The sequence below is a fragment of the Schizosaccharomyces japonicus genome, assembly GCF_000149845.2.
Source record: "Schizosaccharomyces japonicus yFS275 unplaced genomic scaffold supercont5.1, whole genome shotgun sequence".
NCBI classification, from domain to species: domain Eukaryota; kingdom Fungi; phylum Ascomycota; class Schizosaccharomycetes; order Schizosaccharomycetales; family Schizosaccharomycetaceae; genus Schizosaccharomyces; species Schizosaccharomyces japonicus.
Window position 1 is genome coordinate 2,853,210 of NW_011627860.1, and position 22,717 is coordinate 2,875,926.

The following is a 22,717-nucleotide window of genomic DNA, read 5'->3' on the forward strand; positions in this document are numbered from 1 at the left end:
TGCAGATAAGATATGATGCAAGAAACGGACACGACGCGTTGACTATGTTCAACTCTACCAAATGGCTATAGAGTGTTAATTCTGTTCAGAGCACCTGTATATTCAATTACGACTGGTTTATTTAACTGTACACGAAATAATTGACTCGCAGAACTTGTTTAGATGAATGAATTGGTCGCTATCTGTTTAACTTCGTCTTTATTGACTTCTTCTTCGCATTTGTCTTTATAGGTTCGGATACATCTTCAAGAATGACTGAGACAGATGAAAATGTTCAATCGCGAACGACATTTGCTTCTTTTTGTTCATGTTTGGACGCGTATTCTCTCCCGCCGAAGGCACAGTTAAAATCCATTAAAGAGTTGTATGAGTATGTCAAGACGGTCGGTTTATCTAATGCAGAGATCGGTCTGCTTCTTTCTGTGGTTCTAGGACAAAAAGAATCGCCTTTTTCCCAAGGCAATCGTGTAAAACTTATTCACTGTTTGCTTCCAACCGAGCCTGTTAGCGAGGATATACAATTACGTATCGTGTCTGCTCTCGATCCCACAGGAAGACGTGTTCCTTGGACCATACAAACAGAATTACTTCGATGGATGATGCATGTTTTCCATGTGTGCAGCAGCACAAATGTGCTCTCCCGCAATTACGGCATACTCTTTCATTTTCTTGAGTTTCAGACTTTTCGCCCATACGTTTGTCCACTTCTTGTTTGGCTTACTCGACGAAAAAATGTTCGTACTTTTCGTATTCATCACTTACTGGCTTTATACAATCGCCCGGGAAACTATGGTGATCCATATCTTTTGGAACTTATTATCACATTCAAAAAACACTACCCAGACGTAATTGTGGGAACATATGAACATACCAAAGCGTTTTCATTTCAATGGGATGAAACATGGCTTGCGCGTTTACAAGACATTCTTCAAAATGCTGCCCCTTTGAAACACGCTTTAAAACGTCTACGTGCGGATTCTATCTTTCCTCCGCTTCAAACGCTACAAGTTAAACCAAACGAATCATCCTTGGAGGAAAACCACACAGCAAAGGAACTATCAAATTGTATAGAGCGCTTGAAGTTCCCATCACACATAGCAAGTATTATTGCTGCACCCCCGCTTTCTCAGTTAGCTTTTCTCATCATCAGTCAGTCATTGCCAGAATTGTCTGCTAGACTGGATTTCTGGGTTGCTGGTGCTTTACATCAAGCAATACGCGATGGTCTGCATTTATCATACTCTTTTCATCAATTGTCTCTTTTCCTATCTATCTCCAAACAGACAATGCCAAGAACCATCCGGTTGTTAGTTGATGCGCTTCACCAGGCTTCGCTATCAAAAGAGTGTGTGAAGGGCATATACTCTGTGTTGTCAAGCATAAATGCAGAGTCGATTCTTCAATATGGCGACGAAATTCTTACTTTACTATTTAAGTCTTTTCTGGATAATGATCATGATCCTTCGTGGATACATGAGACCGAAGACCTATTTTTTCAGTGGCTTTTCACACTTCAAAGTTCATCTCAAAAAGAACTGGGAAAAACAATTATTTCACGTATGCTTGATGGATGGCTTGAAACAGTCAATCGACAAATTAAGAATGACACACTGTTATACACATGTCTCCGCTTGTTTGCCTCTATTTCGGCTATTGAGTACTTTGCTGACATTGTTCTAACAACCCCGTTCGCCGACTTTGTGTCCCGAGCAACTTTTTCACCATTTCCTCCGTGCCGTGAGGCCATCTCAGAATATTTACTTCATTATCCGGGCAATGATCGCTTAGCTTGCAATGTGCAAAATGCGTTTCTTGGAAAGGCTTCCAAAAAAGGAGTATTACTATTACTTCGAAACGAGCAATTGAACCTAGATTCCCTCTTCAGCAACATTTTTAACAAGCATGACCAAGGCTCTTCACCATCTTTTATTAAGCAGCTCCCGTTTTCGAATCTAGGTTCTGTTTTCAGTATCCAATTACTTGCGCATACATTTCGTTGTTTTACAGATGTTGAACGGACGAAGTTGATTACATTGTCCAAATTTCTCGATTACGAACTGCGTACAAAATCAAACGAGAAGAGTCGTTTTATATCATCTACGGAACAAACATTTTCTGAAAACTTCAACAAACAGCTTCCATCTTTTCTTCATTCACAAGGATTTGTTTACTTTACGCGTTTTGTTTACGCGCATCAAAACACCACCACCAGAGAGTCTGAGTTGCCTTAACAACGCCGCTGAAATTCTCGTCTTGGCATCAAAACTAAGTGGCCGAGAAAAAACTCAAACCTGCTGGTACTGAATTTACACATACTCCTTAATGTCGAAGGCCACTACCTCTGCACTTGAGTTTCGGGTTGTAGCCCGTTGCTCAACGACAAAGGCTCGAGCGGCGAACATGGTATTGCCGCATGGTCCTGTAAACACGCCTGTATTTATGCCCGTTGGTACACGTATGTTAAGCTTTTTGAGATGAAAATGAAAATTCGAATTCGTTTCTAATTCAATTTAGAGGCATCATTAAAAGGTGTTCTTCCAGAACAATTGGAAAAATTGGGCTGCCAGATTATGTTGAATAATACATATCACCTCGGTTTGAAACCTGGTCAAAAAGTTCTTGACGCAGTTGGAGGTGCTCATCGATTCCAAACATGGACTCGAAACATTCTCACTGACAGTGGTGGCTTCCAAATGGTATCCTTGCTCAAGCTGGCTACCATTACGGAGGAAGGTGTAAAGTTTCTGTCCCCGGATGACGGTTCGCCAATGCTGCTTACACCCGAGCATTCCATGTCCCTTCAAAACTCCATTGGTTCCGATATTATGATGCAGCTGGACGATGTCGTCCACACGCTCACGGGACCGGAACGCATGGAAGAGGCCATGTACCGTTCCATTCGCTGGCTTGACCGCTGTATTAAGGCGCACAAAAAACCCGAGACTCAGAACTTGTTTTGCATTATTCAAGGTGGCCTTGACAAACGGTTACGTGAGATTTGCTGCCGTGAAATGATAAAGCGGGATACCCCTGGAATCGCTGTTGGCGGTTTGTCTGGAGGTGAAGAGAAAACAGCGTTCTGTGAAGTGTAAGTTTGGTTCAAAATCATCATCTTCTTAAAACTAATGAACCAGTGTGAATACATGCAGCGATTTGCTTCCCCAAAACAAACCGAGATATCTTATGGGTGTGGGCTATGCAGAAGATTTAGTGGTCTGTGTCGCCCTGGGAATGGATATGTTCGATTGTGTTTATCCTACTCGAACGGCTCGGTTTGGTAACGCAATTACACGATACGGTAATATGAACCTCCGCAACCATAAGTACAAGTTCGACGAACAACCGTTGGAAAAGGACTGTCAATGTCCATGCTGTTTGCCAAAGGAGAAAAACGGTTGGGGCATTTCACGTGCCTTCTTCCACAGCACAGTTTCCAAAGAGACTGCTGCTGCTCACCTTATGACCATTCATAATGTTCATTACCAATTAAACCTTATGCGCGAAATGCGTCAAGCAATCATTGATGATACATTCCCGGCTTTTGTGAAACGCTTCTTCAATGACAAATATGAAGGTGACAAGACCAAGTATCCTTCATGGGCTGTTGGCGCCTTGCGTACTGTGAACGTCGATTTGTTGGAATAAACAGGGCTATTCGAACCAATGATTGTAACTTATTTTTGTGTTGGATTTTTTATGCTTCATTTATCAGATTGAAGCAAACCTTTACTAGATTATTCGTTTATATAGATACAAATGTATTATTGTTTTTTTTTTGGCATTTTTGCGCCAACTAAGTCTCATTAAGGTTTGTTTAGGTTTTCGCTAAAGTTGCACGTGTTTCTCTGCGATACCCCACTAACTTAAAGTTGGTGAACGCGTTCACGTCTTTTCCAAGACAGGAATGGAATGCAAAGAACTCGTGCAAACACAGAAAATACGGTTCAAACGGAAAAATATTTGTTCTTATGGCCGCTAGCTGAGAAGTATTTCGAGTGTGCCACGGCATTGCTCAAAGTAAAAGGCCTAGTGCCGCAATTTGGGCGTCTAATAAATGCAGGTTTGCATTGCTTACGCGTTGTCTTAAAGGTAAGTACCGTGAGTTTTTGACTAAAAATTTTGTAATATTCATTTCTTAACACGTTCAGGACCCAACCATCTCATCTATGGTCGAATTGAAAACGCGAAAACGAATTTGTCAAATTCTTTTGGCCCATACGACTGAATACGCTGAAGCCGAAGATATGCTGAACAAGGCACTCATTATAACAAAACAAATGGTTCGTTTTTTTCTATATTTCATTCTATACTTTTTTGTACAATGACTAACTTGTAATGGAAAGAACCTTATTCATGAGCAATTCGCCTTAAATGGACTTCTTGCCCATGTGTTCAAAGAAACGTCTCCAAATGCAGCAAAGCGCTTGTTACAACGGTGTTCACAAGATGCAGAACAATATGCCGCGGTTGCTAGCCCGGCAGATGCTGCAATAGCATATAAATGGGTGTATGAATATTACTTGGCATCACAATGCTTCCAAGGAGACGCTTTTATAGCCAAAAACATTGGCTCCTATGCATCGAAACATAATCATAAGGAAATGTACCTTCTCGGACTTTTGCTTGCTCATGAAGACATCCCAGAAACGATTCGGCCCCGAAACTGGCAACTGACAGTGCTTGTAAAACTTGCTCGGACGTTATACTCCTTGGGCATTGGAGATGTAGCTACGAGTCGCGATCGTCTTCGCTCGTTGCACATTGAACTAGAACAAGACGAGCTCAACTGGCCTTCGGCAGATGTTGCTTTTCATGTGCAAGACGATGCATATTTAATTACTCACTGGGTCTCTCTCAATCAATTGTACATTATTGTGTACCTTGTATCTGGCCTCTGTTATCTTGGAGACACGAATTCTGGCAGAGCGGAACGTTTTTTCTGCGAGGGCTTACGCTTACTCGAGACATACGCCTTCGATGACTCTGATGCTCGTCACTTGTATTTCTCAAAGCTGTGGTCGGATAAAACACGACACACATTTTATGCTTATCTGACATGTGCTTACTTGAACAGATCAAACATCGCTTCGGCAGAGCAGTATGCTACAAAACTTGACAGCTCTCCGTTCTCAAACGTAATCCGAGCAATGCTTTGCCATCGGCGTGGACAAACGGATTCTGCTCTTGCCATGTACAAGAATATTATGATGCAGCAGAATATTGGTGAAGAAATCTTTGTTCTCGCGGTCATGAATGTGATTAACATCCTCCGTGATACCGTTGAAGCAAATCGGTTTTTGGAAGCAATTGAAAAAATCTGTACCTCACAACACAACACACAGTATGCAACCTGGTGGGCCATTCTAAAAGCTGTCCGAAACCCGGACAAAACCGCACAAACGAATGAACTGCTGTATGCTTCAGGAAGTGCTAGTGCCCATGCAAATACACAGATGCAGTACGTGACACTGCTGCCACTTTGTGCACGACTGAAGGACACTCAGCAAATCGAAAAGATGGCTCTGAATTCCTATTTGATGGCGAAGAAGAGCAAGGATATCGTGTGGACTTTTCTGACCGGAAGCGTCCTAGAAAATGTGTACCATAGCACACAAGATCAGGAACGCATATCGCAGCAGCACCGTCAAAACGAAATTCATCACAGGCAGCTACAAAAGTTCTTACGGACGACAACATAGTTGAACATAGTCGGTTTACAACCCGCTTTCGACACGGTTTTGGGATTTATGTTACTAGTAAATTACGCAGGGAAAATACATTACCATTAAAACACGATATTATTGTCTCAACTTGTTTATATGTGCATAAGGACCAATCAAACGAGCTTTGCGATACTTCCTTACGCGTTTTTCCTGTTCCCGCAACTTCCTTTTGCGACCGCCTCCCTTAGTTATCACCACTACTAGTAGGGTATATCATACTGGTGTGGGTATATGGCCACCTCGCCTTTGTACCGCGCTCCCATCTACCATGTTATTACAATTCTTACGAGGGATTCCTCCTGTCACGAGGTATGTTTTGTCGCAATGAAACCGGATTTTTGCTAACAAACAGGTTTTTTTTCCTCGGGACAATTCTCGTTACTTTGTTAGTTGTATGTTAGTTCTGACGTACATCTCGAATCGCTAACAGCTTCCATAGAGATTCCAGTTCATAACGGAAATGAACGTCTACTTCAATTGGCCCTTGGTGTTTAAAAAAGGAGAGGTAAGCATCACGTTTCTCTGGAAATGAATTTTCAAAGAAGCCTCACTTCCACAAGTGCTGAATGGAATACTGGAATACTAACACGGATGGTTGCAGTACTGGCGCCTTTTGACCACGTTTTTGTATCTTAAAACAAATGCCCTTGATTTTTATCTGTACATGTCTTTCTTCGTTCGGTTCATGAGTACTTTAGAAGAGTCATCGCCTCCTCCACAAACGAAGAACTTTCTTCGAATGGTTTTGACTATCGCTGGATGTCTCATCCTTGCTGCTCAAGTATTTTACATGCCTTTCATTGCGAACTACTTTTCCTATACGATGCTTTACCTTTGGGCTTGGCGACATCCTCAATACCGAGTGTCTATATTGGGACTAGTCGACGTGAAGGCTCCGTTTTTGCCGTGGATGCTGTTACTGTTGAGATGGGCCTCGAGTGGTCGCTGGCCTGCGACTGATTGTGCTTGTGCTTTCATTGGTCACGTCTATTACTTTCTTACTGACTTTCGGCAAACTTGAGTGCAAATTGTTGGCGAGAAAATCGCGAGCAATTGCAAACAACTACGAAGGACTAGCAAACAAATGACAAGCAAACTGAAGCGCAATCTCTCATATAAACTTGGGACACTGGCCCATTGCATAGTCTTGTCATTTATAAGCGAACACATACACACTCACTCACTCACTCATACACACATGCTGCTGGAAATGACTTGAATGACTCTGGCGGTCTTAAACAGATACGCTCAGAACTAAAAAAATACCCACCTAATGTTGAGACAATGACACTCTACAACCATTCATCTTCTTTTGGATACGATTTGCAGTTACCGTTCTGATTCCTCTTAATGCGAACAAGACTCGAGACAACGGCGTCTATTGCCATTGACGAATTCATTTTTTCATTACTACTTTTTGCTTCTTTCTGTGCATGTTGGCTCTGTTAAATAAGGTTTCGCCCCGCTTTCGCTTGATTTTCTTCCTCCAATACACTACGTCACTTCCACCTCTCCCGACCACTCAACTCGACGTCACGACGCTGAACGAACTTAACGCTTTCCTACAACAATCAGAAGTTCAATGCAGCTGAAAACACCATTGCTGCTGCTATTTTCGTTTTCTCAGCTGCTCGTTTCTCGAGCAGAAGGTGCGTTGCGGTTTGGTCTTGTCGTTGGAGTGCTCTAACGTTCCTGCAGAGAAAACATTGACTGCTGATCCAATTGTCACGATAACAAACACTAAAGTGGTTTCTATCCAAACAGTAGTTGTGACTGAGTTACCGGAGCTTTCTCATGTTAGCGACTCCTGGCCTCAAAAAAAGATCGACAAGTTTCTGGAGAAGAACATTGTTGAACCGGTGGAAGACTTGCGTCAGAACCTTAAGAGACGCACTCAAAAATACTGGTCGAAAAAGGAGAAGGATGGCCGTAGTGAGGAAGAGTTGCGTGAACAAGCTGATGAAAGGGAAGAAGAACTTGAACGGTTGTACAGCTCGTGGTCAAAATCAGAACTCGTCAATTGGTTAATCCAACATAATTACAAAATTCCTGAACCAGGTACGTATGAGCAGCTGTTGCAGACGGTGATGCATGCTTCTCGTACCCTTGTTGCTACAGGACCCGAAAGCTACAACGAGTGGTCTACTATTGGACTGACAGATCTGCTTCACAGGCGTGGAGTCAGAATTCCTAAAGGCGCTACACACAGAGAATTGGTAGAGCTTGCAAAAAGATACGTTCCTCCGAACGACGCCGAACCTGACGAAGCGAAACCCGTTTCTGTGAAAAAGGTGGAAAAAGAAAAAGAGGAGGACGTAGACTCAAAGCCGTACGTCGATTGTCTGTTTTATCATTGGTACGATGGTCGTCTGTTGGCTTTCTTGCGCTCAAGGGGTCAGGCAACTTCAGCTCTTATGCCTCGTGAAAAGCTACTCGAAGCTGTGTATGAAACGCGTTTCGATCCAAGAGCACCCATTGCGTCTAACGTTCTGGATGGATGGTCGACTGCTGATATAGCACAATGGCTATCAAAATATGCACCGTCTCTTATTCAACCCGGTGAAAACATCAAGGCAGACAGAAACATTGCTCTAAACGTCGCTAAAATGTACTACAGCACGGTTCTTGACGAGCACGACTATCAGACGCTTGTTGTTTTAAACGATACTCTTCTGTCTCATGCGGGCCTTTCAACAATAGACAGTTGGTCGGATGACGAATTATTGGAGGAACTCGAAGCTTTTGGGGAGCTTGTACCCATTCCATTTGATAAGGCTAATGCTTACAAGCGGTTACTGCCGCATTGGAGATTCTTTATGTATGGACCAAGTGTAAAAGACCACATGAAATACTGGGCTAAGAAGCTCACCAAAATAATCCGGGATTCGTCTGTTTTCGCTTGAAATGTTACGAAGTGTCTGCAGCGATGATAGCGGATGAAAACTTCGTGGTGTTTCTCTTCTCCGTTATTATTGTGCTCTAGAAGGAAGCTTGTTATTCCTCAGCAAACGCGTGTCAGATGCATGTTACTTATTTGTTAATTTTGCGTCGGTGATGAATGAGCGTTGTATAGTTATGGCTCTTTAGAATCTATTACTGGAGTTTGTTCAGGGTGGACAGGCTCACGGCTACGGTTAACAGCTGTTTCATTCAAGTAATTGAGGCCATTTGTATCAGCCTTTAGGGTATTTCCTTTTCCCGCATCTCTTCGTTTTCGTTCGTCCTCTAAAGCCTTCATCCATCGCCGATGCTCCTCTCTATTCTTGTTAAGTGCTGTGTCCTCACGCCGATTAAAACGTACGAATGTTTGTCCAGTAATGGATGCAAAGTATAGACCTAGTTTGTTTTCTGTGTCAATAAATGTTTTATATGCATGGAAAACAACGCATACAGTCGTGCCTACTCCAATAACTACAGCAAGAAGAAATCCACTAGGATGTCTACGGATCATATTAAGGTAGTTATAGAAAATCATGATTTTTGATATTATGTATGTTTATTGGGGTTTACTATAAGAGACGAAACCGGAAGGGGTATGTAGGTATAGTGAGCGAGATTGAGTATTTAGGATTCGTCAAATGGGGATGCGTTATAGTACAGAACGAAATGTACTTCCAATAATTAGTATAAGACTGTCTATGCATCGCTTTTGTGATGAACTATCTTAATAACTTCTTTTCCGCCGTCTTGGGAAGATGACATCCATCCGAAATCCAACGTTCCACCGACACGGCAGAATTCAGTTTATAGCGTGAAGAATTATTACTTCCCGGACGAATCACATTTAATACTTTAATAAAATACTTGAAAAATGTGTTTTCCCGACTTTCATCGTCCTTTTTAGGAATGGGTAAATTCTTCTTGTGCACCAGTTGGTAAGCAAGATAATGTATCCACATAACATTTGTTTTAGGATGGAAGGAGGCCCAGTCTAACTTTATTGAATCACGCATAAAACGATAAATGTCAAATTGATAGTCGCCTGTAGGTTAGCACTTTTTCTCCGGGTTGAATTTACGCCAGTATCGACCGTTACCGGCCCCAATTTACATACCCTCTGCCGTAAAGATTTCTGGGTCATCAAAATCATAGTACAGTATGCGTCCATCAGTACACCGTAGTCGAGAAAGCGTATAATCAATAATGGTAATCTGGATATCACCTTCGGCTGCAGTCGATGCAGAGTTTGTTTTATCTAGGGCGTTTGACAAGGATACGCGACCAAGTAAGTCAATGACTTGTTGAGTACTTGCTTGCTTTCGACGAACAAGTATATTGCCCCAGTGTAAATCTCGGTGCTCGAACTCAAAACGGCGTTCAGCAATTGCGAGAGCATGGATTACTTTCGAGAAAACAATCCAAGCCTCTTGCCAGCTGTATATTGTAAAATGCTCCAGATCAATACCCCCATGTTCTAACTGTAATATACAAAAATACTGATCTTTGTCGAAATAATCAGGCCGGTAGTTTTGAGTTCCATACTTGTTCTTGTACATATCCCAGTTTCTTAGAAGAACTCTGGGATAAGGACCCTGAACAATGACACCCCTTCGCATTTTAACAAAACCGTCAAGGTCTCCCAACGTTTTTGTCGAACGAAGCTCGTTGTACAAGTCAATGCAACGAAGTTGTTCTTTTTTCAAAAAAGGAACGATCTTCCATACGAGCCGTCGACGAGTGTGTACTTCATAGACCTCACTGTAAGTAGCTTCTCCAATTTTGCGGATCCACTTTTGAAACGGTTCTATATAGCTCTTAAACGGTAAAGCAGCGTCTTGATGCAAGAACCGAAGAAGATCGTCAAGCTTGACATGTCTTTTAGAAGTGGATTGCGAGACGGTCTTGCATCTTTGAACGACGGGAATGTCAAAATGGGCGATTCGAGGCCGAGAACCTGCTAAAACAAGATTCTCCTTTTCAGCTTTCACATATGCGTGTGTTTCCGTTTTCTTCTTGGAGTAAAATTCATCTCGTTTCTTCTTTTTATCTCGATTCTCCCGACTTTCTCGCCTCGAGGACGTTTGAATGAGAACGACAGGTTCCTTCGGTGGGACGCCTGAACGATCTTTCTTTTTTGAAACGCTCAGTCTCAAAGGTCTACGGGTTTGAGAGGCTATTCGATCACTTGTGTCTTTTATTTGTGTAGAAACTCGTTCACGTTCAGTGGATTCTTGAAGGACGTACAAGTCAACATTTTTCTGAAAATCAGGATCATCCAACTGAGCCCAAATACGTTCTGAATTTGTTATATATCTACGAGAGTTGCCATACGTCCTTAGATGGTTTTTTTGCATTGAGCATTCGGTGAGTACATAGTCGGTAAGGTTGTTTGTGGCTGTCAGAAAGGTGGGAAGGAACAAGACTTGAACTTGAATAATAGTAGGCAATGGATTACCATTTTCATATAGTAAATATTATAAAGATTCGTTATAGGGACAAAATGAATGAAGGTGTGTGTTTTCTACCTCTAGTGCTCGAGCTCAGCAATTTGTGCCGTAAGACGTTGAATCGTCTCCTCCAATTTGGCGATTTTCCAATCACGAACTGCGGTTTCTTCTTCATAACGCTTCTCAAGAGCTTGGATGCGCGATGAGATGTCGTGAATTGAACCACTAATCTTTTCTTTTACTGCTGAAGAAGTTGTCGAAGTTTTGGTTGGAGCACTAGCCGGGGAAGAAGACTCCTCGGCGGAAGGACGAACGGAAATAGAGACCTTACGCTCGACAGAAGCAGGCTTAACAATGGGCTTAGGCTCAGTCTTGTCTTGTGCAAGTTCTTGTTCCTTCAACTTGGGAGAAGTAGTTTCGCTGGAGCGTCGTGTAAACTCTCGATCACCCGAAAACACAGAGGGAATCTTTACCTTGTCGGGGTTGGTGGGACGTTGATACACTTCTTCTTGAGTTTCGGGAGTCGTGGTTTTGACAGGCTCAGGAACGTTTTGCACTTGCTCAGCTTGCTTGGGCAAATCAACGTCATTGATGGCAGGTTTCGCTTCGGCGGCCTTAGAAGCCTCCTTGGGTCTGGGAACCGCTGACTTTGGAATGGAAACAGTCGAAGCCGCATTCAATGCTGTTAAGCCATTCGTGTCGTACAAAATGGAAAGATCGAAGACGGCAGGTTCTGCATTTTTACCCTCAAACCAATCCTTAGCCGAGATAGCAGGCTGACCAGAAGGCGCGGGAGGGTAAATGTCGCTCTGGAAACCTTCAGAGCGTCTGGGAACAATGAAACTGATCGGCTCCACAAGTGAGTCATGAACCGACTTGTATATCCGAGTAACCTCGTTTTCTGCGACATTGACACCACGCTTAGGCATAAAAGCAATTCCACGTTGGGGATCAGAGGATTTGTATTCGGACAAAAAGTAAAAGGTATCGTTATCCAATTCAAAGTAACGAATGTTTCCATCACCCTTTCCAGCCAAGTATATAACATGGTTACCGTCGTCCCAGAAAGGCATAACAATACCAGAGTCCGTGTCCAAAAAGGTGAATCCGCCGAGGGGTTGCGACATGTCAGCAGGGTCCCACAAAGCCAATTGACGATCACTCATCTTACTGAAACCAGTCGTAGCAATGCGGTTCAGACTGCCAAGCCATACCGCCCGCGAGTTCTTGGCACCTTGGTGACCATTCGATACAGACACAGGTTCAGGCTGGCGAGGATCCCAAATAGTGATTTTCTTGTCGCGGCTTGTGGTAACCAAGCGAGAACCATCTGCGTTGAAGGATATCGATTGGCAAATATCCTTTACACGAAGAGAGACGACATCTTTTCCTGCCTCGTAATCCCAGAGTTTCACGGTGTTGTCTGCACTAGCAGAAGCCAAAACGTTTGCCGCAGTAGGGTGATATTGCAGGTGACCTACCTTACTGTATGGATATGTTAGTAAGAGAAGGATATCAAACGGCATACCGATGATGACCAGATAAACAGGCAATGGGATAAACATCCTCTCTTGGTTCAATTAATGAGTAGTCGTCAGGAACTCTCCACAGCATAATCTGAACGGGCGTTAGAGCAAGAGAGAGGGGGGATGAAGAAAAAGAATCAGGTTGCACAGAAGGAACGAACAAGATTAATCAGAGGGACAGAGGGGTCCGTACTAGAGGGAACAGGTTGTCGTGAAATTGTTGTTCTTCAACAATTTTTCTTCATCTCATTTTGGTACATACCTTGCTGTCATCACCGCCAGAAGCAAGCAATTGATCATGGAAGGGGTTCCAAGCAGTATCAAGAACGGCACTCGTGTGTCCACGGAACAAGGCAACCTGGTCACGGAGTTTACCGCGTTCCTCGAGTGGAATTACAGCAAAAGCACCTCCTGCTCCAGCATCCCAATTAACACTCAAGTAAAATGGGTTCACGCTCATCAAATTCGAGTCCCAGGCATTTTTGCTGACCTATACCGAGTATCAGAGTACTAATTCTCAAGAAAGTGTTCGACTATTTTACCCGTAAATTGTCATAGCAAAGTTCCTTTTTGCAGGGTTGACCAAAAATGTGTCCTGGAAAGGTTAGCTGTAAGTACAAGTAATGAACCACGGCATCACACATACTGTACTTGCTTGCTCTAACGAAACGTCCGCTCATCGAGGTTAATTGTGGTTATTGTTCCAGGCGGAACTACGTAGGATGCATGGCTTGCTGGATATCCTATTGGTAAGGGTAGTGCACTACATGTGGTTCTAGTAAGGCTTTAATAACGGTTACAAAGATAGGCGTTATTGCCGACTAGAATTCGGGTTTTAGTAATGTACGTATGATTGAGAAAATCGTGTCTTTTGTGAAAACATTGTCAAACTTTTGGTTTGTTTGTTCACAGATAATTATAAATTGAGGATGAATTATTTGAACAATTTCCACAACCAGGGAGAATTTTATTAGTGCTTGGAATGTTTATGAGCTAGTTTTTAAACGCTTTGCAGGTGGCATATCTCCTTTTTCAGCTTGCGGAATCGGAAATCCTTCTGCTAATATGCGTTTATATTCGTCAAGCTGATTTTTATACGCTTCCTGGAGCTTTTCTAGGCGCTCAGGTTTTTCCAATTGCAGAAGGACGTCAATATTTTGTCTAAAAATGCGTTCTTTGACCGTTAATCTATACGCTTTTCGTTCAGAAGCCAGTTGATTGTTAAGCTTGCTTAGTAATGCGAGTTCGCAACAACGAGAAAATTGGCGCTTATCATTCGTTAGTAAGGAACCATTCATGAAGACTGTTTTTACCTTGTTGAGTTTATATGGAAGTCTGTGGAGCGAGATCCACTGAGTCGAAAGTGGAGCTCTGAACTCTTCTCTGTCAAACAAGCCGCTTTCTGCAATTCGAGTAAAGTCGCATCTGTCGCGGAGAGCATCGAACGACTCGGATGAGTCTTCAACGGCAAAATCGACAATATTTTTGTCACCCATAAAATCACCAACAATTGTTTTGTACAGCTTTGAGCCATGTCCTTGATGTTGAAAAGGTGGAAGTATAATAAACTGAGAGATACGAGCACGTAGTGCACTTGAGTCATCCTTCTTCCAGACATAATAGTGGTACACTGTGGAATACCCTCTAAGATAAAGCTGTTCATCTTGAACCTCAAACCTGTTTTGTTAGTATAGAAACGAACTGGTTAGAGGTGGCTTACACAAAATAAACAAACCATTGAGGATCCTCAAGGTCGATAAAAGAACCGCCGTCGATGAAGAACAGTGGAAACACTTGAAGGTTTTGCATTAATTTTTCGGCTGCAGTGACAGAAGTCTAAAGAGTTAGTTTCATTAATAAAGACAGTGTCACAATGGGTGGTTTCCTTACCTTAAATATTTTGAATGTTTTCTCATTCTTCACATAACTGCAAAGAGGCTCTTTGGGAAGGAAAGAGAGTGTGTCGGAAGAGGCGGTAGCTTCTCCATCTGTATTTGTAAACGGTATATACTCCTTTAATATACTGGAAATGTCTGTTGGAGTGACTCCAGATGTCGAGGGAATTGTTTCGTTAGAAGTAATTGTCAAACTTGGTTTCATCCAAGGCATCAAGAATTTTATCTTGAACGAGTTAGTTTAAAGAAGACAACATCAATAATATACCGTAACATTGAGTCCTTTGTAACCATATATGGTCTCAGCATCACCGAATATTGAATATGTATTCGCTGGATGGAATTCAAAATCAACCTCTCCATTTGGTTTTACTAAATTTGTCAGCAAACAAGAAAATCAATATAATAACTAACCTAATTGGATATGAATGGCATCATTAGAGTTGGAAGACCATTCATCGGTAGTGCTCATTTTCTTGTTTTGGTTTTTGGGAAGTATATGAAGCTTAGGATCGCCTAAGAATTTCTTTCAGGAGGTCTCGAGTTTGTACAAGGAAAATAGATAAAAAATCCGACGTTTGTTAAGGCCCACACCTTACAAGTATTGAAATCATTCGGTGTTCTGTTCTTAATGTCACAGTTTGGGTCTCTAAAAAAAAGTCTCATTACTGCTTTCTTCGGACCTAAACATTTCTTAGATAATTTACGGAAAACGGGGGCCCTAAGATTGACGGACTCAAAAATAGATTCCCTTCTTCAATCTTTTCGTAATAATCCGGATCAGTTTCAGAACTATCTTAAAGAAGCATGCAAACGACAAGGTAACTCTAAACAGTATGGTTCGGAGAGCATAAGGATACTTTAATTTACTAACATTACTAGAAATTGCACCAAAAGATCTTCTAAATCTTGCGAAACTCTCCTTTCAAGCCTCTCAGCTATCTAACAACTTTAGTTCGGAAGTAATCCCTAATGCTCAGCGAAAATCTTGGGCCAAAGCATGTTTGAAACAATCTGCAAAGCTCTGCTGTGATGAGGCTCAAATCATATATGCATCACTTGTTTTTAACCAAATTAAATTTACTGAAGATGAACTTAAAACATGTGTCGAATGGATGAAGCGGGTTTCCGATCATTCGCCTGAACCAGAAAAAGCTTCCAAGGCTTCCAAACTACTCGGAGTATTTTATCAAAGATTAGGAAAAGCAGAGTTAGCGAACACTATGTTCCAAAGGGCAGCTGCTCTTGGAGATGCAGAGTCTTATGTTATGCATGGACGGATAGAACTTGCGAATGAACGAAAGACTCAGGCAAAATGGGCTTTTGAGAAGGCAGCAAGCATGGGTATGTGTTCCTTGCAATACATGAAAGTCTTCTGACTAACATTTGGAAGACCATCCACTTGGTTATTTTTACCTCAGTAATCTATGTACAAATGCTCGCGAAAAGAAAACTTATCTATTAAAGGCTGCTTCATTTGACGGTTGTCCACCAGAAGTTGCTCACAACCTGGCACTTATTTATGATCGTACTGAACACAATGATAAGCTAGCAATCGAATGGTACACAGTTGCGGCATCGAATGGGTTGTCAATTAGTCGCTTTAATTTAGCACAACTTTATCAGCGCGTTGGTGATTATCAGGCTGCGATGGGTCAATGCGACAAAATAGCCTCCGTTCCTGGTTCTATTGGTAAAAATGCCACTCGTCTACGAGAAGAAATACGAACAAAAATGGCATTAAGCACTGATGACCCCGCTCGTTCTGAGACGAACATTCGTAAATGCATTATCATGTAGACTATGGATTTTTCATTATGAAAGGACTTTAGTGTGGGAATATCTGAAGGCTGATGGCTTTCTCAATGAGGAATTCATCAACTCCGTGCATACCGCCTTCCTTTCCATAACCACTTTCCTTTATACCGCCAAAGTCTAAGAATGGGTCGTTAACTTGTTCCGTATTAGCACCGACAATTCCAACTTCAAGTCCCTTGGCCATGCGGAACATTGTGTTCAAATCGTTTGTATAAACGTAGCCAGCGAGTCCAACGCTGGACGAGTTGGCGGATTTAATTACCTCATCGACATCTTTGAATTTAATTAGGGCGGCTAGAGGACCAAAGGTTTCTTCTCTGAAAAGGCGACATTTCTCCTTGACATTCACTAGCACGGTCGGTTCGTAATAGCATTCGTTAAAACCTTCAGGACGCTTTCCACCTGTTAGAATTTTGGCGCCATTGGCCACAGCATCTTTGACATGCTCTTCAACCTTCTCGGCACCACTTGCAGCAATAAGAGGACCGAGTTTTACTTCAGGATCGAAACCAGAACCAATCTTCATTTCGCAAACAAGGTCAGCAAGTGCATTGGCAAACGTATCATAAATGTCTTCGTGTACATAAATTCTGTTGGCGCATACACAAACTTGGCCGTTGCTGTTAAACTTACAAGCCATAAGCGACTTGATAGTTTTCTCCAAGTCTGCATCAGGGAAAACAATAAAAGGAGCGTTACCACCCAATTCGAGTGACATTTTTTTAACTGTACACGAACTTTGGGACATTAATTGCTTGCCGACATTGGTGCTACCAGTGAAGGAAACTTTACGAACGATGGGGCTGTTCGTAATGACCTCGCCGCATACTTTTGCATTACTGTCAAGAATCAGATTAAGAACACCCTTTGGAATTCCGGCCTGCTGAGCAAGCTTAATCATGCCAATTGCGGTCAGAGGTGTAACTTCAGCTGCGCGAATGACGGCGGTACATCCGGCCGCTATAGCTGCACCGGCTTTTCGAGCAATCATTGCTGCTGGGAAATTCCACGGTGTAATAAGACCACAAACGCCGATCGGTTGTTTTACGTTGAAAATTCTATGGTTACTGGCAACACCTGAATGTGTCACATCACCATGAATTCTAAGCGCTTCTCCGGCATACCAGTCCAGAAAAGAAGCTGAAAACTCAATTTCCTGTTTCGAATCCGCAAGTGTTTTGCCGTTTTCCCAAGTCATTACTTTTGACAAATCGTCGCAATTCTTTCTAACAAGTTCGGCCCATGTTTTGAGCATCAATGATCGCTCTAAAACCGGGCTTTCACTGAAGGATTCGAAAGCGTTTTCGGCGGCCTTAATGGCCTCTTCAACAACCTCTGCTGGAATATCCGCAACTTCTGTAATGACAGTGTTGTTAGCAGGATTTATGTTCTGAAAAGTCTTCTTGTTTGGTGATTCGACCCATTGTCCATTAACACAAGATCTTGCTGCTGTTCTGTCCAAATCGAAGAGGGAAATATTTGAGATTTTTGGAGTAAATACGCTACTGTTCACCATTTTTAAAAACGGGATAAATGCAAGATAAGGTTCGTTTAATTGTTGTCTTTGAACTCGATTGTCTTTCGGACTGAAGAAGGAATTACTGACCCATTTATGTTATTTACTTGAAAATTATGTTCTTTAATGACATAAAGATGAACTCAAACACATGAAACTGAGGTCACTTTACGTTCATTGGTACACCTTCACGACGTTTAAACGTTTAAAACGACTGATATGTTTTCACATATATGAAAGGACTGTTGGTGTTATTGAATTTCGTCAATGAGAAGTCAGAAATGAAGTTTGGCTCATCAGGTTGACAAAATGTATAGAGTAGTTGTAGAGAAATTGTACAGCAGTGTTTGTTTGTGTATATTAAGTCTTTTTTAACCTTTCTAATTAAATTTTTTTACTATTCTTACTTTATGAAATTTAGGTAAATTTATTTACCGCTAATTTTTGCAGAAATAAAACTTCATTTGATTAAGGAATTGCACTATGTATAGTACAGAAATTGCAAAAAGTTGCAGGAGGTCCTCGTTTTTAAGTATCGGGGTTGTAACATAAAATCACAATTGATGCAAAATCGTTATTCTAGCACACTTATGTCTAATAAAGGCGTCAAAATTTCGTTCAAGCTTTTCTGTCCTATTAGGAAGTTTAATATGATGAAAGGGGAAATTTGAAATAAACGAAAAAGAAAATTCATTAACAGTTATCCTCATTATAAATACTACTTGGTACAAAATTATAAACTAAAAAAAATATAAATTGTATCACACGTATCGTTGAACGAGTCTAAAAAACTACCGAGGTTGTGAAAACACATCGATAATTTTTGCTTGAATCTCCTTTACAGTGTGAGTAGGCGTAATCTGTGAAGTCATGAAGTAAACGACGTTTCCTAAAGGACGCGCCAGGATACCATATTCTTCTGCACCGGTAGAAAACTCACGAAGTCGTGAAAGGTACTGACCAGCGGCGCTGGATTGGTAGCCATGGTCTCCCGCTTTCAAAACGACAGAGGCAAGAGAACCAAGTGCCATAATGCTTTCAACACACTCAAGTTTAGATACTTCATAAACCCACTCAGGATCCCAAACACTCCATGCGTTAGGATTTCTCGAAGACAGAACACCATTAACGTTTTGGCAGCCAAAGAACTCCAACCAGCGTTGCTTGTTTTCGGTCCAAGCTGTACGATTCAGTTGGTCCAAACGCTTTAAGGACTGACGAGCAACATGACATCCGACTGGATGTGCAGTGTATGAGTGTCCATGCAATAAAGCATCAGACTTTTTGTCAGAAAGAAAGTACTCGAACAACTCCTCACTCGCCAGAGTCACAGAGAGGGGCACAAGACCACCGGTGAGCAACTTGGCATTGACTTGAACATCCGGATAAACCCCGAGAATATCAGCGGAACGAAGCTGTCCTAAGCGATAGAGACCAATAAACACTTCATCAAATACCACAGGAATACCTGCTTTCTTGTTCTCATGTGCTTCTGTGTACCATGGCGATTCTGGTAACCGACCCTTGGCAATATCAACGAGAACTCGTTGAAATAACGGGTCTACGAAAAGCATGCCGCCGGCACCGACGACAAGTGGTTCGATAACCAAAGCTCCAAACTGGTGACCCTGTTGCATAGCAGTTCTCACTTTCTCGCCAATGAAGCTGGCATACTGTTTGGCAAGATGTGAGTTCACTCTCGAAGAAACATTGTATACGTCATCCAAAGCGGTAAAGGAAAACGATTTGTCTTCCCATTGAACAGAAACTTCACCGTTTGAGACTTTGACCACGGGAGAGTCAAACCAGATCCCGCGACCGTCATACCAGTCGACTTCAACATTGTATACATTTGGCGGGCAAGCATCCATAGTACCAATCGTATCGCCGTGGTACGCGCCTTCAAGTCCAATAATCTCAATCTTTCCACTTAATTGATGTTGAATACGTGCCGCCTTCAGGGCCATTTTCAACGCAATTTCCATACCAGTCGCACCATTGTCGGAATAGTAAACACGATTTGCCCATCCCTTGCCAACAGTACTGAGCAAATCTTCAGCTAAACCTAGTGCTGGCTCGTTTGTACAATTGGGAAGCAAAACATGCCCGTAACGACCTGCAGCATAAGCTGCAGACATGGCAAGATACGGGTCACCATGGCCCAAACCTTGAGTCCACCACGAAGCAGAGGCATCAAATAGCTCCTTGTACTTGTTTTCTTCTACGGCAACGGATCCTTCCTTCTTTGAACCGTCAGCCAAAGCCTCTTCAGACTTTCTTTTTGCGTTGGGAGCAAAGACAGTATACATATCCCCATGGGCAGAATCAATCACTGCTATCTCCTTTGGATTCACAAGTGTATGCTGTGTGAAGGGGTACCAAATATGCTTTTCTGTTTGATTGATCATGTCATCTAACCGTGCAAGCCGGGTTTTCTGGACTTGCTCAATATGCTTCAGTACATCATAACCGACTGAAGCACTTTCCGAGTAGTACTTCTGCATTGCCTTGAAATCAGCCTCGGCGTCTTGGCTCAAAGCTGGCGGAGAAGGTATAGTAAAGCACTTGATGTTCTCCTTGTCATGACAGCTGTACGACTTGGACCAAATCTCTGAAAAGTACTTCCAGTTTTCGTACTGAGGAGCGTTTTCCGGGTCTCGAAGCATCAAGATTGCGGAAATGTCGTAACCACGAACCTTCAACTGTTCATATGCAGCAATGGTTGTTGAAATTCCTCCCAGTTTTGAATCACCAATCAATAGAACAGGCAGTCTAAGAGGACGATACAAGTCACACTGTAAGGATCCACTTGGTGCAGGGGAGGAAACGCCTCCAGCAGTTTCAACAAACGTGTTTTTAAACGAGCTGGCCTGAAGATGTTTCCGTAAAGCAGAAACGATAGAGGCGTCTGTAGTTTGCATCGCTCCCTCCGACATATGGGGACTCATTGCTTTTTCGAATTGATGAATGTTCGTACATTTGCAAGGAACAAACTTTGCGAGATGGACGTAATCTGCCTCCTCAACTGGGCCAGCACCAACTGGTTTGATGTACTCAACAGGAGCATGCGCCAAATAATGCGACGCATAACACAAGGCCGTTGACCAAATTGTTTTACCAACTTCAGTGTTGGCACCAAAAAGAATGTGAGCCAGCATGGCCGACTGATTTATTCTTGTAACTGTTGCACTTGGTACAACTTTACGGCTGATGTATGTTGTCGAACTCGAAAAGAGTAGCAAAATATGTTGTTTTTTTCTCTACTCCCAAAATCCCCTGTCCACACTTTTATTAACTAACTGCGTGTGTTTTTGGTGTATATGTTTCGGGTCTTGTCGGCTTGTATTGAGAAATGAAAAAGTGACAAGGAACAGAATTCGCGCGCGACAGAGGATGTCGCTGAAATATATGCATTGTAATGGAAGATGCGACATTCAAAGATGAGTTGTAGATAGCCTATTCCAAGATTCTGACCTCTTTGTTGAGAAGATGATCGATCATCCGTGTTTCCATTAAAATCACAATACTGATGAGAAGGATCCGAGCAAGCATTGAATACTCACGCGGATGCGGTTGAGGCACATTTCTTGATTGGAGCGGCGCAGCTTTACACGGGTCCTAAATGAATGAACAGAGTACCCTGAGACAATATGACTAGGCTGCAAGTCTAATAACCTTTCCACGGGAATTACACGATGAAGAGATTACATTAAATTAGTACATGAAACGGATGCGTTGTCGGCAAACGCCTTTCTCTATATGGCCTACTCCCCCTTCAGTTCGTATTCCATTTGTTGCTTGCTTTTCCACGGCAACTGAGTGTGGTTTACATACTCGCGGTTTGTTTTTCGACATATACTTTTCTTCCATATGACTTTCAGACAAAAGACCGGACTGGAGGCTGAAAAAGGGTATGCCGCAAGGATGACATTGCGGTACATGTTCCTCAGAGACTGTATGTCCGCGGCCGATTTGCAGTCAATAAGGTTCATTAGAATGTCTGGGTGAAAGAGGATGTCATGAAACAATGCCTTCACGGTCTTCAACATCGCCTGCGTTGTCTTGTACCAGGTGACCAGATCGGTCGTGTGCAGTTTCTTTTGGTTCGACAGCTGGTCGACGTTTCTGTACTCTGACTTCCAGCGGCAAATGGCCCGTTTCAGTGTTTGCAGGAAAACAACATACTCATTCTCCTGTTGTGGCCCATAGAACAGCGGCCGCATATGATCCTCGTGGAGAAAACCATTCTTGAGGACACATCCCACCGTATACAACACTGTATCGTATGCCGTATGGAAGTTGTCCACAATTGTTTGCTGAAAGGGCGCCTTCATTTTGACTGTGAACGGTTACGAAACGGGCACTCACAAGCACACACAGGTACCCAAGCAAGCTCACGAAGGCAGCTCTTTCACTACACACGGCACCGTGTCTGGTGTCGACGAGAATGTCGAGCATCTTTTATTCTGGGTGCGGATGAATTGAGGTCATTCTTCAGACTGTATGGTGTATAGTGTGAATTTGAAATCTGACCTTTACTTATGGAATTGGTCCACAATGTCGTGTCTCCTGGCGGAATCAGGCAACAATTAACGGCTCACACGAGTCGTGGTGCGCTGTGAAGGGCGGCGCCAGCATGATGTGAACGCGCGCTCCCAGAGGATCAGCGAGACTAAAAAACAAGGAGCAATGCTTAGAAGAGAAAGCAAAAAAGGAAACCGACTGTTATAAATACCAATTACAACGGCAACTCATAAGCTCGGCTAATGAAGCTTAATCGCATTTAGTCCTCACCCGCCTTCACGTGTCGACCTTACTCCAATTAATCTTTGCGATAGGATCAGTTCACCTT

At 42.6% G+C, this 22,717-nt stretch overlaps 12 protein-coding genes across 12 annotated transcripts; 6 read left to right on the plus strand and 6 right to left on the minus strand.

Moving 5' to 3' along the window:
* Positions 1-31: 31 nt before the first annotated feature.
* Positions 32-2,287, plus strand: SJAG_00684 (inner centromere protein Mis6). The gene has a single exon (XM_002171918.2). The coding sequence runs from the start codon at positions 252-254 to the stop codon at positions 2,229-2,231; it is 1,980 nt and encodes a 659-aa protein (XP_002171954.1). The 5' UTR covers positions 32-251; the 3' UTR covers positions 2,232-2,287.
* A 35-nt stretch (positions 2,288-2,322) lies between these two features.
* SJAG_00683 (queuine tRNA-ribosyltransferase) lies at positions 2,323-3,797 on the plus strand (the record flags this gene model as incomplete). Its single annotated transcript, XM_002171917.2, has 3 exons — positions 2,323-2,455; positions 2,515-3,088; positions 3,135-3,797. 3 exons carry the CDS (start codon positions 2,323-2,325, stop codon positions 3,643-3,645), a joined length of 1,218 nt encoding a protein of 405 aa, XP_002171953.1. The 3' UTR covers positions 3,646-3,797.
* Positions 3,798-3,909: 112 nt separating this feature from the next.
* SJAG_00682 (cohesin loading factor Ssl3) lies at positions 3,910-5,699 on the plus strand (the record flags this gene model as incomplete). The annotated part of the gene is made up of 3 exons (XM_002171916.1): positions 3,910-4,089; positions 4,149-4,280; positions 4,344-5,699. The coding sequence occupies 3 exons, from the start codon at positions 3,910-3,912 to the stop codon at positions 5,697-5,699; spliced, it is 1,668 nt and encodes a 555-aa protein (XP_002171952.1).
* Positions 5,700-5,954: 255 nt separating this feature from the next.
* On the plus strand, positions 5,955-6,744 carry SJAG_00681 (Der1-like family protein; the record flags this gene model as incomplete). Its single annotated transcript, XM_002171915.1, has 3 exons — positions 5,955-6,032; positions 6,163-6,228; positions 6,325-6,744. The coding sequence occupies 3 exons, from the start codon at positions 5,955-5,957 to the stop codon at positions 6,742-6,744; spliced, it is 564 nt and encodes a 187-aa protein (XP_002171951.1).
* A 561-nt stretch (positions 6,745-7,305) lies between these two features.
* On the plus strand, positions 7,306-8,626 carry SJAG_00680 (LEA domain-containing protein; the record flags this gene model as incomplete). Its single annotated transcript, XM_002171914.1, has 2 exons — positions 7,306-7,372; positions 7,422-8,626. 2 exons carry the CDS (start codon positions 7,306-7,308, stop codon positions 8,624-8,626), a joined length of 1,272 nt encoding a protein of 423 aa, XP_002171950.1.
* Positions 8,627-9,382: 756 nt separating this feature from the next.
* SJAG_00678 (haspin protein kinase) lies at positions 9,383-11,017 on the minus strand (the record flags this gene model as incomplete). Its single annotated transcript, XM_002171913.1, has 2 exons — positions 9,383-9,705; positions 9,778-11,017. The coding sequence occupies 2 exons, from the start codon at positions 11,015-11,017 to the stop codon at positions 9,383-9,385; spliced, it is 1,563 nt and encodes a 520-aa protein (XP_002171949.1).
* A 173-nt stretch (positions 11,018-11,190) lies between these two features.
* Positions 11,191-13,316, minus strand: SJAG_00677 (actin binding protein; the record flags this gene model as incomplete). Its single annotated transcript, XM_002171912.1, has 5 exons — positions 11,191-12,595; positions 12,639-12,727; positions 12,899-13,126; positions 13,179-13,231; positions 13,283-13,316. 5 exons carry the CDS (start codon positions 13,314-13,316, stop codon positions 11,191-11,193), a joined length of 1,809 nt encoding a protein of 602 aa, XP_002171948.1.
* A 174-nt stretch (positions 13,317-13,490) lies between these two features.
* On the minus strand, positions 13,491-15,089 carry SJAG_00676 (histone acetyltransferase Hat1). Its single transcript, XM_002171911.2, has 6 exons — positions 14,946-15,089; positions 14,800-14,903; positions 14,527-14,757; positions 14,357-14,472; positions 13,950-14,313; positions 13,491-13,904 (listed from the first exon to the last, which is right to left on the minus strand). The coding sequence occupies exons 1-6, from the start codon at positions 15,001-15,003 to the stop codon at positions 13,623-13,625; spliced, it is 1,155 nt and encodes a 384-aa protein (XP_002171947.2). The 5' UTR covers positions 15,004-15,089; the 3' UTR covers positions 13,491-13,622.
* Positions 14,889-18,158, plus strand: SJAG_00675 (hypothetical protein). Its single transcript, XM_002171910.2, has 3 exons — positions 14,889-15,352; positions 15,414-15,875; positions 15,925-18,158. The coding sequence occupies exons 1-3, from the start codon at positions 15,163-15,165 to the stop codon at positions 16,329-16,331; spliced, it is 1,059 nt and encodes a 352-aa protein (XP_002171946.2). The 5' UTR covers positions 14,889-15,162; the 3' UTR covers positions 16,332-18,158.
* SJAG_00674 (succinate-semialdehyde dehydrogenase) lies at positions 15,372-18,150 on the minus strand. The gene has a single exon (XM_002171909.2). It carries the CDS (start codon positions 17,863-17,865, stop codon positions 16,360-16,362), a length of 1,506 nt encoding a protein of 501 aa, XP_002171945.1. The 5' UTR covers positions 17,866-18,150; the 3' UTR covers positions 15,372-16,359.
* A 373-nt stretch (positions 18,159-18,531) lies between the features above and the next one.
* Positions 18,532-21,161, minus strand: SJAG_00673 (adenosylmethionine-8-amino-7-oxononanoate aminotransferase). Its single transcript, XM_002171908.2, has one exon. It carries the CDS (start codon positions 21,021-21,023, stop codon positions 18,657-18,659), a length of 2,367 nt encoding a protein of 788 aa, XP_002171944.1. The 5' UTR covers positions 21,024-21,161; the 3' UTR covers positions 18,532-18,656.
* SJAG_00672 (hypothetical protein) lies at positions 21,095-22,593 on the minus strand. The gene has a single exon (XM_002171907.2). The coding sequence runs from the start codon at positions 22,197-22,199 to the stop codon at positions 21,630-21,632; it is 570 nt and encodes a 189-aa protein (XP_002171943.1). The 5' UTR covers positions 22,200-22,593; the 3' UTR covers positions 21,095-21,629.
* Between the last annotated feature and the right edge of the window lie 124 nt (positions 22,594-22,717).

Bases quoted from the DNA above. Each gene is read 5' to 3' on its own strand.
- SJAG_00684 (XM_002171918.2), top strand. From the start codon at position 252: ATGACTGAGACAGATGAAAATGTTCAATCGCGAACGACATTTGCTTCT.
- SJAG_00676 (XM_002171911.2), bottom strand. From the start codon at position 15,003: ATGAGCACTACCGATGAATGGTCTTCCAACTCTAATGATGCCATTCAT. The intron at 14,904-14,945 runs GTTAGTTATTAT...TGACAAATTTAG, and splicing joins TGCCATTCATATCCAATTAG to TAAAACCAAATGGAGAGGTT. The intron at 14,758-14,799 runs GTATATTATTGA...AACTCGTTCAAG, and splicing joins ACAAAGGACTCAATGTTACG to ATAAAATTCTTGATGCCTTG.
- SJAG_00675 (XM_002171910.2), top strand. From the start codon at position 15,163: ATGTCACAGTTTGGGTCTCTAAAAAAAAGTCTCATTACTGCTTTCTTC. The intron at 15,353-15,413 runs GTAACTCTAAAC...TAACATTACTAG, and splicing joins AGAAGCATGCAAACGACAAG to AAATTGCACCAAAAGATCTT. The intron at 15,876-15,924 runs GTATGTGTTCCT...AACATTTGGAAG, and splicing joins TGAGAAGGCAGCAAGCATGG to ACCATCCACTTGGTTATTTT.
- SJAG_00674 (XM_002171909.2), bottom strand. From the start codon at position 17,865: ATGGTGAACAGTAGCGTATTTACTCCAAAAATCTCAAATATTTCCCTC.
- SJAG_00673 (XM_002171908.2), bottom strand. From the start codon at position 21,023: ATGCTGGCTCACATTCTTTTTGGTGCCAACACTGAAGTTGGTAAAACA.
- SJAG_00672 (XM_002171907.2), bottom strand. From the start codon at position 22,199: ATGAAGGCGCCCTTTCAGCAAACAATTGTGGACAACTTCCATACGGCA.